The sequence below is a fragment of the Xyrauchen texanus genome, chromosome 41 (genome assembly GCF_025860055.1).
Source record: "Xyrauchen texanus isolate HMW12.3.18 chromosome 41, RBS_HiC_50CHRs, whole genome shotgun sequence".
Taxonomy (NCBI): domain Eukaryota; kingdom Metazoa; phylum Chordata; class Actinopteri; order Cypriniformes; family Catostomidae; genus Xyrauchen; species Xyrauchen texanus.
This window is the reverse complement of record NC_068316.1, coordinates 17,339,219-17,354,576: the sequence shown is the minus strand read 5'-3', so window position 1 is coordinate 17,354,576 and position 15,358 is coordinate 17,339,219. Positions and strand designations below refer to the sequence as shown.

General features: G+C 36.6%; 1 protein-coding gene across 2 annotated transcripts in view; it reads right to left on the bottom strand.

The window, feature by feature from the left end:
* The window catches only part of cntnap2a (contactin associated protein 2a), a 521,370-nt gene that overhangs the window by 248,171 nt on the left and 257,841 nt on the right, over positions 1–15,358 (bottom strand). For both annotated transcript variants that reach the window (XM_052113320.1, XM_052113321.1), the window contains exons 6-8: positions 14,667–14,851; positions 9,845–9,988; positions 3,731–3,989 (exon numbers count right to left, since the gene is read on the bottom strand). In XM_052113320.1, the coding sequence (XP_051969280.1) occupies positions 3,731–3,989; positions 9,845–9,988; positions 14,667–14,851 (588 nt within the window). The remainder of the gene's footprint in view (positions 1–3,730; positions 3,990–9,844; positions 9,989–14,666; positions 14,852–15,358) is intronic.

Below are 15,358 nucleotides of genomic sequence, written 5' to 3'. Positions count from 1 at the left end.
GCCACATTGCCCCATTTGTTTGCGTACGCCAACTGATGCAAAACACCAAAACTTGCTCAATCACTGGCATGAGTTTGGGGAAGGACTATCTGTTTTTCCAACCAATGGAAGAAGGGGGATTGTTTAGGAAACCAGTTTGAAAACAATAATTATTGGTGCAATTCTGACTGGAGACACTAGTGGAACATAAATTACACTTTAACAGAGAATCTCAGGGGGGATTTCTGTTCCCTAACATGGTACCATTCACACCCATACCAAATGGATCCTCCACACTGTGTCATTCATTAAATGTCAATTCCCTTAAAATGTCTGCCATTATTCTTCTGTGATTAAAGGTAAGGATAAAAAGAAAAACTTGTTTTAATGAGATTTAATCGGTAGACAGAAAATGCATTGCATTGGTGAAAAAATAAGTTAAAGCAAGATGTGGCAATGAAACAAGTGTCCCCTCAGGAATTTGACTTAACTGTAGCCTATTAGCAAGACTACGCTCATTTAAGGTTTCTCTTCCACATTCCCTAAGCCAATTTGCAGCTTAAGACAAGCAGAATGGACCTTTAACCCAGACGAGAACAGGAAATAGCCGGCAGGCAAATGGGCTGAGCTGCAAAGATAAAATAATTCACATATCACAGATGAAAGTTTACTCTCTGATCACTTTACTTGCCTGTATGATGTCTGGAACATTCTCATATCCTACCTATTTTTAAAGAGAAGGGTATTTGATTTTCAGCAGCACTAAGAGCGGCTCTATGTTCAAGGTTTCAAATCAAGTTCAATGAGAAGGCATTTCTTAATGAATCCGTCAGTTATTGTGTCTAAATCTTTAGCGGCTGCTTGGTGTAACACACATTGTTCAGCGAGCAATCAGAAAATTGATTAGGTGTTTTAGAACGTGGAGCTAGTATAAAGAATTAGTAAATAATTTATTTTTACCGTATCAGCTACATGGTAGATTGATCAAGAATGCTCTCAATTCATAGTCTATTTATGCTCCAGCAATAACTCATACTCTAGTCTTCAAGAGGCATGACTAAGGCAATAATTTATTTATTTGTCAAGGTAATACTTCTTCAGCTTATGATCCTCTGCAAATACCGATAAAAAATAAAAAAACAGAGCCCTGAAAAAGGAGACCTAATTTGCATCCCAATGCCAGGGTTGAGTGAAATTCACACTTCAAGAATTGGCTCCCTTAGAGAATTTGAATTTAATTGGCCTAACTGCACAGGATGTTGAACTGGAATGTTGAATTTCTTTGAAATTCCTCATACTGTCAAAGTCACACAATACAATATTTTATTTTTAACAAATTTTCAATACAGCAGCAGAAAATGTACACCACATTGTTTTCAGATTAAAAACTGCACAGCAGTTATATTATTTTCTTTGATTATCATTCTATTTTAATTCTACTTTTTTAAATTCAAATTACAACTGTGTATCCTGTTTGCTACAGTACAGTAATAAATTTCAAATTCAGTACTTTAACTGGAATTTAAAAGGCATTCTCATTTAAACCCTGAATGGTGCACAACCTTGCCTAACGGAAGTCAGATTGACCAGAGAACCTCTGTTATGCAACAAAATAAATAAACTTTTCCAATGACAAAAATAAGAGGGTTCAGATGAGGTACATGAAAATAATTGGATTTTCCTATGTTGAACTTAAAATGTATGACTTTTTGTATTGAAAATGTATTGAAAAATCTGATTAATGTGGTCGATCTCAATATATATTCTTAAAATCCCAAGACTAATCTTTTAAAATGTGAAGTTCAGCACTGATATCCTTTCACTGGGGGCTTGGCTTGACTCTATTTAATGAGTGTCCATAGATGAGATTCATGCTATATATTTTTCATTAATAAGGTCTCTTAATATCCTATCAGTTCTTTACAGTAATTTGTTGACGAAAAATATAATTAATAATAAAGAAGTCATGCCACTCTACTCTCTTAGAATTCCCACAATAAAACAAAAAAGCAAAAAACAAAAAGACGGAACTGCCGGTTTTCTTAAAGAGGCAGTACTGTTTTAACACTTGTTCTACATAGTACACATTTTGCATGTAAACAATAAACATGCAGGCCTGACAATATTCTGTAATTTAGTTTATACATGGTAATATTGCTACTTTCTACCAAAATGACAACAATTATGAAAAACTTGTGATAAAATAAAATGAGTAAAACTCATATTTCCCAATTTTAGCAAGGTAGAAGTTCCCTGCCCTCTATCAGAGACCAAGAGAGTTCTGTAAAACTCAGTTAATCTGATTTTGCTCTGTGGAACAGAAGGAAATGTGGAAGACCCATATCAATACTTCCTCTTACATTCTACAATAGATTCATTAAATCAATTAACATGCTGAACTCTAAATAGACATTTTTAGATTGTGCCAAAGCACAGCATTCATTTTGTAACCTTGTCCGAGTACTTACTATTCATGGAACTCCATCAAGGTATAACTTGTCTCGACCACGCTGGTGTTCAATGTGGTATCAGTTTGCTTTTCTTAAAAAGATAAAAGGATTCCAAACAGCTGGTGCCCAATTAGCCTTGAGGTTAACAATGTAAGAGAAACTACCCTTTCCATAATGCCGTATTAGCACAAGAGTGTGTTGAGTGTGCCCAGAATGTCGAAAGGTGTCTTTGGGCTAAAGCTCTGCTTCAGATTGACCACGATACTTCTTAAATTAAAAAAGAGAAAATATAAATTTTGTTCAGAATAAAATAGAGTATGGACTTCCCCAAAGGAAATAAAAACAAAAAATGAGATCTGTTTAAAACCATATTTTGGCAGGGCGGAGGGTGGTGCCGGGTAGTGATCATACACACCCGGTCCCTTATCTAGCTAATCAAGCCTCCAAGAAGGATAAAGGCTGACTGCGGAGGATTGTGCGGGAGAGAGAGATAGTTTATGGACATGTCCGTCATATGTGTGTTTGTTGTCTTTTAAGTTTATCATTAAAAATATTATTTATATTGACAAGCCGGTTCTCGCCTCCTCCGTTCCATTGACTGCTTTACACATATCTTAGTTGATTTTCTGTTTCTCCTAGACAGCAGTGAGATTAAATGGAGTAAATGAAGATATTCCTGCTTCTCAGAGTTTTCCTCCAGAGAAATCTAGAGTTTCAGAGGAGACCTCAAAAATGCCACAAACATACAAAGTGTGCTCAGATTTACCAAGACGCCAAAGGTCTTTAGTCAAAAGCCAGAAATTTCACCAAGAATTCAAATACTTATTTCATGAAATTCTTCCAAGACCAAATTATCTGAACTATGATGTTTGCATTAATTTTTTATAGAAATTTGCAACAACAATTGTCCAAATTTGTCCAAAATCTCCAAAGGAATTTTAGAATAAACATTGATATAAAGTTGATACATGAACGAATCATAGTTGAAAACTCTGTTCAGATTTGAAAGAGAAGCCTCTGAGCAAATAAAACTCAACCCTGGGACATGATGTAACTTCAACAACTGCAGTATGCTATTTACCATATTGCATAAATGGGTGCGGATTTATAATACTGTTTGAAGAATTGCCAACATGAGTATTTAAAATGATATAATTTTTTTAAAACTAACTAATTTATCTACTCCATGCTACTATTCTAGACAGACCACACAAATTGAAAAAAAACAGGCTGATGAAACCTAATGAGAACTCCATGTAACAGCCCATGAATCAGTGTGTGGGTGCAGGGTTTCGGCTCACCTGATGCAATGTCTATGCGCATGTTTTTTTGCTGGGTGACGTTGATGTGCGCTATGACTTTTCCATCGTTTAGAGACAGTTCCAGCATTCCATCAGCCAGGGAGCTGAACAGGAGCAGACCACTTGGATTCCAAGAACGGAACTGGAAACCCACAGACACCATATTGTGGTCTCTCCTGCCTGGAAGCTGCAGGAAGCTGGTGCCATTGAAAAAGACAGGGAATGTGTGCGAGTCCACACAGGAGAACGTCAGGTTCCGCTGAAATTGAGACAGAATAGAGATGTTTCAGTGCATTTAAAAGAAATGTATGTAAAAGTGTTGGAGACCATGACATTGTTTACCAAAATCATTGTTAGCCTAAGTGCATCGTAGAAATGATCGTACAAGTCAACTTAAAATTAAGGGCTGCTTCCCAAAAGCAAATTAACTTTAGTAGCATACTTAAAAATCATCGTAGATCTATGTGTGCTCTGAAGTAATCTTATGTGCACTTCAAGTGGAGTCGGAAATAGCATAATTATGAGGTCCAACTCAGCAAAGTCGTATTTATCAGGTGGGAAGTTCAGAATTCTACATGATACCCAAGTTGACGAGTTGTAACATTGGAAGGGGATAGTCGACATGAAAGTTGATAAAAAGAAATGATTTTGCGAAGTTATTTAAATTTGAGTGCTTTATTTAAATAATATGTGTTTGCTATATATGAGAATCTTCTAATGACATACCCTTTGCGGTTTGTTTTTCAGCAAATTAATAATAATTTGTTAGATACCATGCATTAATATAAAATATAGGTCATGTGAAAGTGATGCAGGTGAATACAGTTTGTGTATACACACTGCTACAACAGACAAAGAGCTTTAGGCAGCAGTAGAGCAATGCAAACATCTGATATAAACTTCAGATCATACCGTGCCCACTGATATTAACTTCACAGACTCACCTTTGCATTGCCATTTTAGATATGTTTATTTCAAATATCATTCTATCCTATTTTTTTCTATTATTTGGTAGAATCTGTTATTCATTTTGAAGTCATTATTCGTACCTTTCCCAATAAGGCATTCAGCTTCGGGCACATCCCTTATGGAGATGTTATATTTAAGTGGAAGATTATCTATCTTGGCTCATCTTTCCACCTTCCAACTCTTCTATAAACTCCTCATCTTCCTTTATGACACCAAGGGTGTCACCGGTATTGTTTTGTGAATAGATCTCAGCTTGATAAATGTATGTACATGTACTTTACTAATATTCTAAGATGTGAAAAGATGTAAGTGTTTCAAAACTTTTGACTGGTAGTGTATATATATATATATATATATATATATATATATATATATACATATATATATATACACACACACACACACACACACAGTATACAGTATACAGTATATATGTATATATATGAACAAAAGCAGTGATTGTGTGAAATAATAGATCATACTGCACAAAACAATTATAAAACAAAACATTTAATTATGTTGTTAATTAGTTTGAATATTTAAGAGAATAGATTTAAACATTTTCCAGTGAGGTAAAGTACATGTATTTATAAAGCTTGAAATTACAATGACGAGTGACACTATATGGTCACATTTCAGCACTTTAATGAGGGCAGCAGCTCTTAAGAAACATTTAAGGTCTGTTGTTGCGCATTTGTGTTGAGTGCAGTTTTCGGGAAAATTAAAAACAAAATGTATCTTCGCACATAGAGAACACTCTTAAGAGCTAAGATCCATCGTTATTGGGAAATGCAGCCCCCAGTTGTTTACCATGCAAACTTTCTAAGATGGCTAAATCATTTAACTGTTTTTTAAACATGATTTCCATGTTGGAAAAAAAAGAAAAGAAAAAAAGCTGTCCAAGCTGGTTAAGCTGGACTGTTTTGTAGGCAAATACATTTCCTTGATGAAAAATTATGACAAACCTGCTTGTTTTCAAATGTTTTATTTTACAGAGTCAATAAATTAAAATAATTAATTGTAATCAATTTTGTGATTTCAGAAGTTTAATGGATAAAAAAAACAGCTGCTGAAGGGAGTTGTTGAATTAAAATAAGAAGTCAATTTTCAAACTTGTAAAAATCTTTATTTTTAGTATTTTTTATAATTTTGATTATTACAATATAATCAATCATCTTGTGACACCTCGGAAGAGGGTTCCTGGTTTTCGGCACTTTTCATCTGGTCAATCTCAGAGACAGCCAGTCGACCCGCTAAACACCAGCTAGACCAACTTAAACAAGCATACACCAGTAAACCACCTCAGAATGGTGTAGGCTGTTTTTGTTTCAGCAGTGTTTCCAATACACAAAACAGTGTATACAAAAACATGTCTCTGTAGAGAAGCACATTTAATGCAACACACTGTACAGTAAGTTAATACACTTAAAAAGTTATTTAATACAAAGCTGTAATACAAAGTGTCTAGAAACTAAATTAGTGTTTGAAATGGTTGGAGACCTTTCATGTGGAACATAGGCTTAAATAAAGATCTCCCAAAGTGCTGCTACAGCATGTTCAAGCCACGGCATAGATTTCTGAACCTTAAGCTGGAAAAGCGGAGCATGGAACCAAGGAGGAGTACTTTTATTCATAACTCTCCAGCTCTGCGCCCTTCTAAATGGTAATTTTGAGGCACCAAATGCACTTCAGCCTCAATTCAAATATAGAGAACTTAATCAGTCTCATCACAATGAAATAGAAAAGTGCACTCAACCTTTCTCAGCACTTCATAACAGAACCTCCCCCATATGATGTGTTTTACCAACCTTGAATATAATCCTTCAGACATTAATAATAATTCAAAGCCTGTCTATGGTGGACACATGTCAAATTTGTAGAGGAGATGGAGAGAGCCGTGTTATTTTTGTTATTAAGAAAGGCAACTGGGAACACCTAACTATTTTCCATCACTGATCACGTTCAATAGAAAGTTTTAAAGGCTTTTTTTTGCTTCTCCAGTCTGAAAATAGAACAAGCATGAAGCTTAATTTGAGGCTCGATTTGTCTAAATCGAAAGCACTAGTCAAGGGGAATAAAAACATTTTTTAACCCTTTTGCATGTGCAATCAAACCAGTGTAATTACACGAGGCTGGGCTCAGATGCATATGATCAAACCGAAGTGATCTGCATTCATGCTGCTCTTTACCAGCAAAAGAGGGACCGAAGCAGTTGTCAAAATGAACCAGTAGCTCAACTAGTCTTTTCAGCATCACACTCTATTTATCTTTATGTTACAAACATTCAAACAATCACTAAATAAAAGTTTAAAGCCATTATCATTGGAGCACACTGTTTTGATGCAGTGCTGTGGCAATGTTTTCTTGTCACTTCCGGTGCTGGGGAAGTGGAAGGGCAAGGTTTTCAGAACCTTCTATGCTTCTATCACAAACTCAGAATTCCTTCACTGCATTGCATGTAAACCAGGGGCAATTCTAGGGTCAGAGCTTTAGGGGTGCTGAGCACCCAATGAGCCCCACTGCCACCACCCACCCTCTTTTCACACAAAAACAAAAAATATGTCTATTGAAAAATAACTTTATCATTTTAACATTGGTTCAACTAACTCCAAAATCCAGATTTGTTTTTCTTTTTTTTTTTTTAGACCTTTTCAGAGCACCAGCTTAATTGTGAGAGTTCACACAGACAGCCCCCTGTAACAAACACAAAACCTTCTTCACTCAGCTGGTTTTCCTGACCGTTAACTCCATGTGCCTCCTTTTGTATCAAGTCATCAGATTGGTTAGATTAGATTCAACTTTATTGTCATTGAACAAAGTAACAGGTTCTTGGACAACAAAATGTAATTCCCTCTCATCCCTTATGGACTCTCCCTGTTGTTTTTCTCCTCCTTTATATGAAAAAATGTGGTGTAAAATAATGTTACAAAAAGTAAATGTAATATAGGCTACTTAATGCCAATAAGTTAGTATAGGAGTATGAGTAGTTACTGTTTTGCTTGCCACTATTCACTATATGTCAATTTATTGTTGTTGTTTCCTCACCTGGTTCTTCCTGCATGCTCTCCCTTTCCCTTTCTCCTTCTCCATCTCCCTCTCTTTCCCTTGGCACTGACAATCATACACAAATATATTGTAGGCAGTCCTGATTGTTAAAATGAGTATCAAATTAACGATAAACTTTAACAACAGAGACACGTACGCACTGCACAGGTACGCAGTTTATTTGTCGCACTGCTGTTTTTGTTTCACGCTTCACGCTGTTTTTGTTCATGCGTCTTGCGGAAGAACATTGTAACCGTCGCTACTTCTCTCCGTTTATGACTATGGACGAGTCACCCTGGTCCTGTGCTACTCCACAGCGGCGGCGACCCGCTGGACTAAAATAGTCCAAAATAAACACTTATTATAGGTGTACCATGGTGATTCAGGATACTGACTCCAGTACTCACAGATATGTAGTACTCTAGGTACAAGGAAAGAAGTGTGAGACACATCTTTGGAGCAACTTAGTTGATTCACAACACTACATAACGGGTTCTCACTCTGCGTGTGTTTCACGCTGGATGACGGTCGTGCTGATCGGTGCAAGTACAGAGGAGAAGTAGAAGAAGAGAAGAGGATGACACCATTTGCTAAGCGGGGGTGTTTTCATTTTCATCCTTAACAAATACATTTTAAACCACAAACTATGGAGTATGTTTTGAACATTATTTAACCTTGTCAAAGACGAATTTTTTTAGGGGTGCTAAGCTCCTTTTTAGGGGTGCTTAAGCACCCCTAAAAAGGGGCTAGACTCGCCCTTGATGTAAACAATATGGCGGCACACATAGCCAGCAAGCACACTCGCGATTGCATCTTATTTATAATAATAAATCATTTCAAACATCTAAAAACCACATTACTGTATATGTTTGATAATATATAATCTGACCTTTAGTGCAACTGCTGAGAAATAATCTGTCCTCCAGTGCATCTGCTGTGGTGTAAAGTCAGATTTCTTTTTAATTACAGCGTGCATTAAAGAACTCATGCTGGGGGATCCGTCAGTACAGGAGAAACTCACGAGCGAAAAGGTTAATTCAAGTTTCAAATATAAATATAACATTTCGAGGTTGACCGATATATCTGCAAAAATCTATGCGCATAGTTTGTTTTATTCCTCTGTGTTCCTTTGATATTTATGTTTTAAATGGAAGTGAGGGCATGCAAAGTGAAATGTTGCAATATGGAAATGTCCCTCATCAGCACATACATCATGTTCCAACTTCAAATAGTGTGAATAATAATTATAATATATAAAAAGCTAAATTTGGTAAATATAAAAAATAGAGGTCTGTAACTGAGCCAAGGCTCCATCATTTCAAAATAAGAGTCCCCGGTGTGATTAGTGTTAAAAGTCCCATGTTATGCACCCAATCTTCATTTTTTCTGATTACTATTGGTTGAAAAATAAACTGCATCTGGGATTTTATTCATTATGTACTCTGGCCTATATGTCTGTAACGGCTATGAAAATGTTGTAACATTCTATGAAAAATTAAAAAAAATATAAGCCGATTAATCAGTTATCAGCCTTTTCCACCACCTTAGTTATCGGTATGGACAAAATTAGCTTGATGTTCTAGGACCTAATGAAGTGTAATAGAATGGCAGAGATAAGACTGTATTTCAAGTTTCATCACAAAAAAAAAATTATTGTCACACTTTATGTTTATGGTACACTTAATTGCTTGGAACACTGATATGCATATCAGATATAATGTGCAATTATTGCAGTCTTTGTAATATCATTATCAGTGCAACAGTCATCACATCTGTGCAGAAGATTAACATTCTCATCATCATGTTGGAATAAATTTATCAGATCCATATGAGGTTTAAAAAGTGAGCTTCATCAATATCATATCTGAACCATGGTAGATGAAATGCACTCTTCATTTTAAGTCACATTTCTCAATCTTGCACAGCTTGAGCAATATGTCAGCCCTTCGTGGTCATCCACCAACTCTCCAGGCAAAAACAACCAGTAAAACATGTTAAATATGCACAGAACTGTCATGAACCCAAATAGTATGCACTAAAAATGATGCACAAACTCTGATTAGTTCCTTTAGATATAGTTTGTAGAGTTTATGGACTCACAAAGCTTGAAGTGTCTAGTTTCTTTCTTCTGGCCAGATCGGTGATGTTCTCTCCATTGTAGTTTATGCTCTCCATGCAGCCTTTGAAGTTCCTTCTGCCTCCCGTGATTGGCTTGCCAGAATAAGGCATTCCTCCGAAAGTCAGCTATAAGTAGAAATCACAGTATCTCAGACATAAACCAGAAAAACGAATTCAAAATATTGCTCAGCAGCACCAAGCAAGTCTAAGAATACAATATTTACGGTAAGATAGTGATCCTATGTATATATTATATTCAACCCCAATTCTGAAAAGTTTGGACAATATGAAAAATGCAAATAAAAGAAAAAAAGGAGTGATTTGTAAATTATATTCACCCTTTGCTATATTGCAAACACTACAACTTCACATTATATCATGTTTTACCTTGTGAATTTCATAGTTTTTTTTTTTAAATGTACATTTCAAATCAGATGATTGCAACACGTTCCAAAACCATTTTGACAGGGGACATTTAAGACTAATAACAATTTGACAAATTCAAATAACAAGGTGATATGAAATGGGAGATGTTAAACAGGTGAGGAAATCATGTCATAGTACTGTATACCATATAAGGAGCCTCCAAAACCAGCCTAGTCTAGGATTTGGGGCATTTCACACTCTACAGTGCACAATATAGTTAAACGATTATAGGAATCTGGTCAAATCTTGGTGCGTAATGGGCGAGACAAAAAACGTTTCTGAATGTGTGTGATCTTTGGTCCCTCAGATGTTACTGTCTTAAAAACAGCATTCATCTGTAATGGATATCATGAACTTGGGATAACTTCAATAAACCTGTGAAAGTCAACACCACTCACCGCTGTATCCACAGCTGCAAGTTAAGCATAGGCAAATCAGAAGCTCTAAATCAACACTGTCCAGAAGTGCTGCCAACTTCGCTGGGCTCGATCTCATCTTAGATGCAAAGTAGAACAGTGGAACTGTGTTTTTGGGTCCGAAGAGTCCACATAAATTGTTTTTTTGTTGTTGTTTTTTTTTTTTTTAAATCCAGACCAAAGAGGAAAAGGGCATTCCAAGCTGTTATTAATATCAGGTCCAAAAGCCAGTGTCTGTATGGGTCAGGGGTGTGTCAGTGCCCATGACATGGGTAATCGCTTATCTGTGAGAACACCATGAATGCAGACAGATATGTACACATTTTGGAGCAACATATACTGCCATCCAGCACCTTATTTCCAGGGACGTCCCTGCATTTTACAGCAGGACAACTTCAAGCCACATACTGCCTGGATTAAAAGTACATGGCTTTGTAAGCAGAGAGTGTTGGTGCTAGATTGGCCTACCTGCAGTCCTGCCCTGTCTCCAATTGAGAATGTGTGGAGCATTATGAAGCACACAGTACGGCAATGAAAACCCTGTACAAATGTGCAAATTCCCCTTTCTAAACTTAACAAACTTGTGTCTTAAGTGCCCAAATTCTTAATAAGTGTTATTAGAAGACATTTTTAATTACAAATAACTCATCTTTATTTTTGTTTGCATTTTTCATACTGCCCCAACTTTTTCGGAATTGGGTTTGCACAATATGTTATCATATATATAAAAAATATATAATGTATGCTTTACATTATAATATTACATTTAACAATCTAATCAAATTCAAAAAAACATTTTTTAAAAATTGTCTTGGTCTTAATGAGAACTTGAGAGACCTAGCAAGAAGCATTGGTGCTCAAACACAATAGTCGATGAGCACAATTGTTTGTAAATTCAGTCCATGCTCCAGCAGAAAATGATCACTGGTTTGGATATCTCCTCATCTCAATTAATCAGACACTTTCCTTTAGATTGGGGTCAATTTGTCCCAGACCAACTGAGCTATAACCAGCCCTGTAGCATCCGACTATGACAAGAGTGTCTGAGCTCAATTGAATAGATAAGCGTTTGCTCTCACACCATATTCTTTACGTCACTGAAAATCAATTTCATTTATATTCCACTGAAGCAAGTGTTAATATGCATTATTTCTGTTTGATAAAACTAACATCCTGCTACACATTATTAGTTTGGATTAATACTGTTCAGAGAAAAGAATGTAATTTACAATGTTCCGTGATTAGGGATAAAACCTCCCTGGGAAAAAGTGTCTTAGTGTGACATCATGGCTTTTTAACAAGCCAGAGCTTGTGCTCTTGGGATTGTGTGATGGCTCCAGTGTGACAGAAATGCAACTGAAATCCTTGAAGGATTTTGAGATAACTACAGAACTTCTATCTTGAATCTGTTAGCACCCTGTGTACGAACAAGCGAAGATCAAAATAAAACAGGATAAAATACATGGAAACTTTCTCACAAATTAGCTTGCTTGTGTTTGCATTATCCTTGCTCTGTTACCCTTGTGGGATGAAACTTTATTTGAGGAAATTAAATGAATAGTTCACACAAACTGAATGTTTTCATACTTTACTCACCCCTCATGCTGTCCCAACCCATATACAGTCAGGTCCATAAATATTGGGACATTGACACAATTCTAATCTTTTTGGCTCTATACACCACCACAATGGATTTGATATGAAACGAACAAGATGTGCTTTAACTGCAGACTTTCAGCTTTAATTTGAGAGTATTTACATCCAAATCAGGTGAACGGTGTAGGAATTACAACAGTTTGTATATGTGCCTCCACTTTTTAAGGGACCAAAAGTAATGGGACAGATTAACAATCATAAATCAAACTTTCACTTTTTAATACTTGGTTGCAAATCCTTTGCAGTCAATTACAGCCTGAAGTCTGGAACGCATAGACATCACCAGACGCTGGGTTTCATCCCTGGTGATGCTCTGCCAGGCCTCTACTGCAACTGTCTTCAGATCCTGCTTGTTCTTGGGGCATTTTCCCTTCAGTTTTGTCTTCAGCAAGTGAAATGCATGCTCAATCGGATTCAGGTCAGGTGACTGACTTTGCCATTGCACAACATTCCACTTCTTTCCCTTAAAAAACTCTTTGGTTGCTTTCACAGTATGCTTCGGGTCATTGTCCATCTGTACTGTGAAGCGCCGTCCAATGAGTTCTGAAGCATTTGGCTGAATATGAGCAGATAATATTACCCGAAACACTTCAGAATTCAACCTGCTGCTTTTGTCAGCAGTCACATCATCAATAAATACAAGAGAAACAGTTCCATTGGCAGCCATACATCCCACGCCATGACACTACCACCACCATGCTTCACTGATGAGGTGGTATGCTTTGGATCATGAGCAGTTCCTTTCCTTCTCCATACTCTTCTCTTCCCATCACTCTGGTACAAGTTGATCTTTGTCTCATCTGTCCATAGGATGTTGTTCCAGAACTGTGAAAGCTTTTTTAGATGTTGTTGGCAAACTCTAATCTGGCCTTCCTGTTTTTGAGGCTCACCAATGGTTTACATCTTGTGGTGAACCCTCTGTATTCACTCTGGTGAAGTCTTCTCTTGATTGTTGACTTTGACACACATACACCTACCTCCTGGAGAGTGTTCTTGATCTGGCCAACTGTTGTGAAGGGTGTTTTCTTCACCAGGGAAAGAATTCTTCGGTCATCCAACACAGTTGTTTTCCGTGGTCTTCCAGGTCTTTTGGTGTTGCTGAGCTCACCGGTGCGTTCTTTCTTTTTAAGAATGTTCCAAACAGTTGATTTGGCCACACCTAATGTTTTTGCTATCTCTCTGATGGGTTTGTTTTGATTTTTCAGCCTAATGATGGCTTGCTTCACTGAAAGTGACAGCTCTTTGGATCTCATATTGAGAGTTGACAGCAACATATTCCAAATGCAAATAGCACACATGAAATGAACTCTGGACCTTTTATCTGCTCCTTGTAAATGGGATAATGAGGGAATAACACACACCTGGCCATGGAACAGCTGAGCAGCCAATTGTCCAATTACTTTTGGTCCCTTAAAAAGTGGGAGGTACATGTACAAACTGTTGTAATTCCTACACCGTTCACCTGATTTGGATGTAAATACTCTCAAATTAAAGCTGAAAGTCTGCAGTTAAAGCACATCTTGTTCGTTTCATTTCAAATCCATTGTGGTGGTGTATAGAGCCAAAAAGATTAGAATTGTGTCGATGTCCCAATATTTATGGACCTGACTGTAACTTTCTTTCCTTTGAAGAACACAAAAGGTGTTGCAAAAATGCTAAATGTTAGACTTTTACGTACAATGAAAGTAAATGGTGACTGAGGCCTACATTCATTCAGGCTAATATTTGACATCATTACCCTGGAGACACTCGAGAACCAATGCTGTTTGATATGTTATTAGTGTCCAACCTGCAACATAGGCACCATATTTGATTTGAGAGCTGCAGCGAGCTAAAGATTATCAGTGAATGATAACTGATATTTGCGTATTTTACTCACACAAAGCTATTGTATGACTTCAGAAGTATTTTACTCAAAAAACTATTGTATGACTTCGGAAGACTTGGAATAAAGTGCACAACTCAAATGTACTAATAGCTTTTATAGTGATTTTGTGTGTGTGTGTGTGTGTGTGTGTCCTTTTTGGAGCTTGACAGCTGAACTGTAATTATCATTTACATATGTCAAGAAAAAAATCTTTTTGTATGCTTTTCAGGGAATAAAAGGAACAGCATACATATCTGGAATGACATGAGGGTGAATGAACAATGCCAGAATTTTCATTTTTGGGTAAACTATTCCTTTAAATCTATCTGACAATTATGAAAAAATACTAATTAAGGGAGTAACAGTGCCAGCATTCCATAATGTAGCTCTTTGTTAAATTAAGTTCAATGCAGTAAATCATTCACTTTCTTGGCCTTACCTCATAATCCAGGTCAAGGTGGTCAAACTCCCCATTGGTGCGGAAGTGCTGAGTATGCTGATCAAGGGTGAAATTGACATTTCTCCTGTAGCGCTCAATTACTACAGAATGCCAGTGATGATCGTCTAGCAGACTGCCGCTGGTCACAGATGTATGGCCCAGGATGGAGCCATACTGATTACTGCCTACAGTTTGTAAATCAAAGAAGACCACTATTAAAACCAAACACATGAATACTTCTCCTTCACTGTAGAACAATGAGGATGCTTATTGATTCTGAAACATGCATTTATCTTGAACCAGTTCGTATGGGACATTTTTGGGACAATACAAATGATAATGGGTTCAGGGTTCACAAATACTTTCAGTGAACGTAGGGCTAGGAGATATACTATACTGAATATTCACAATATACATCTGCAATTATTTAATACACTTTTTAACTGGCCAACTGTTCTTTTTTTAATCGGCTCAAACTGTTCATTTTAATTGAATCAAAGATTCATTTGCGTCACTCAAAAATGTTTTTTTCACTTTTCAAGTTTTAGTAAAAATATATGTCAATAAATATTGCCATTTAGTAAAATTTTTAAAGGTGCACTCAGTAACTTTTGTCTTTGTGTCGTCTTAGACTTACACTGACATCTAGTGACTTGGATGCAGCATAATTTAAAATCAATAGTTTTCAGATT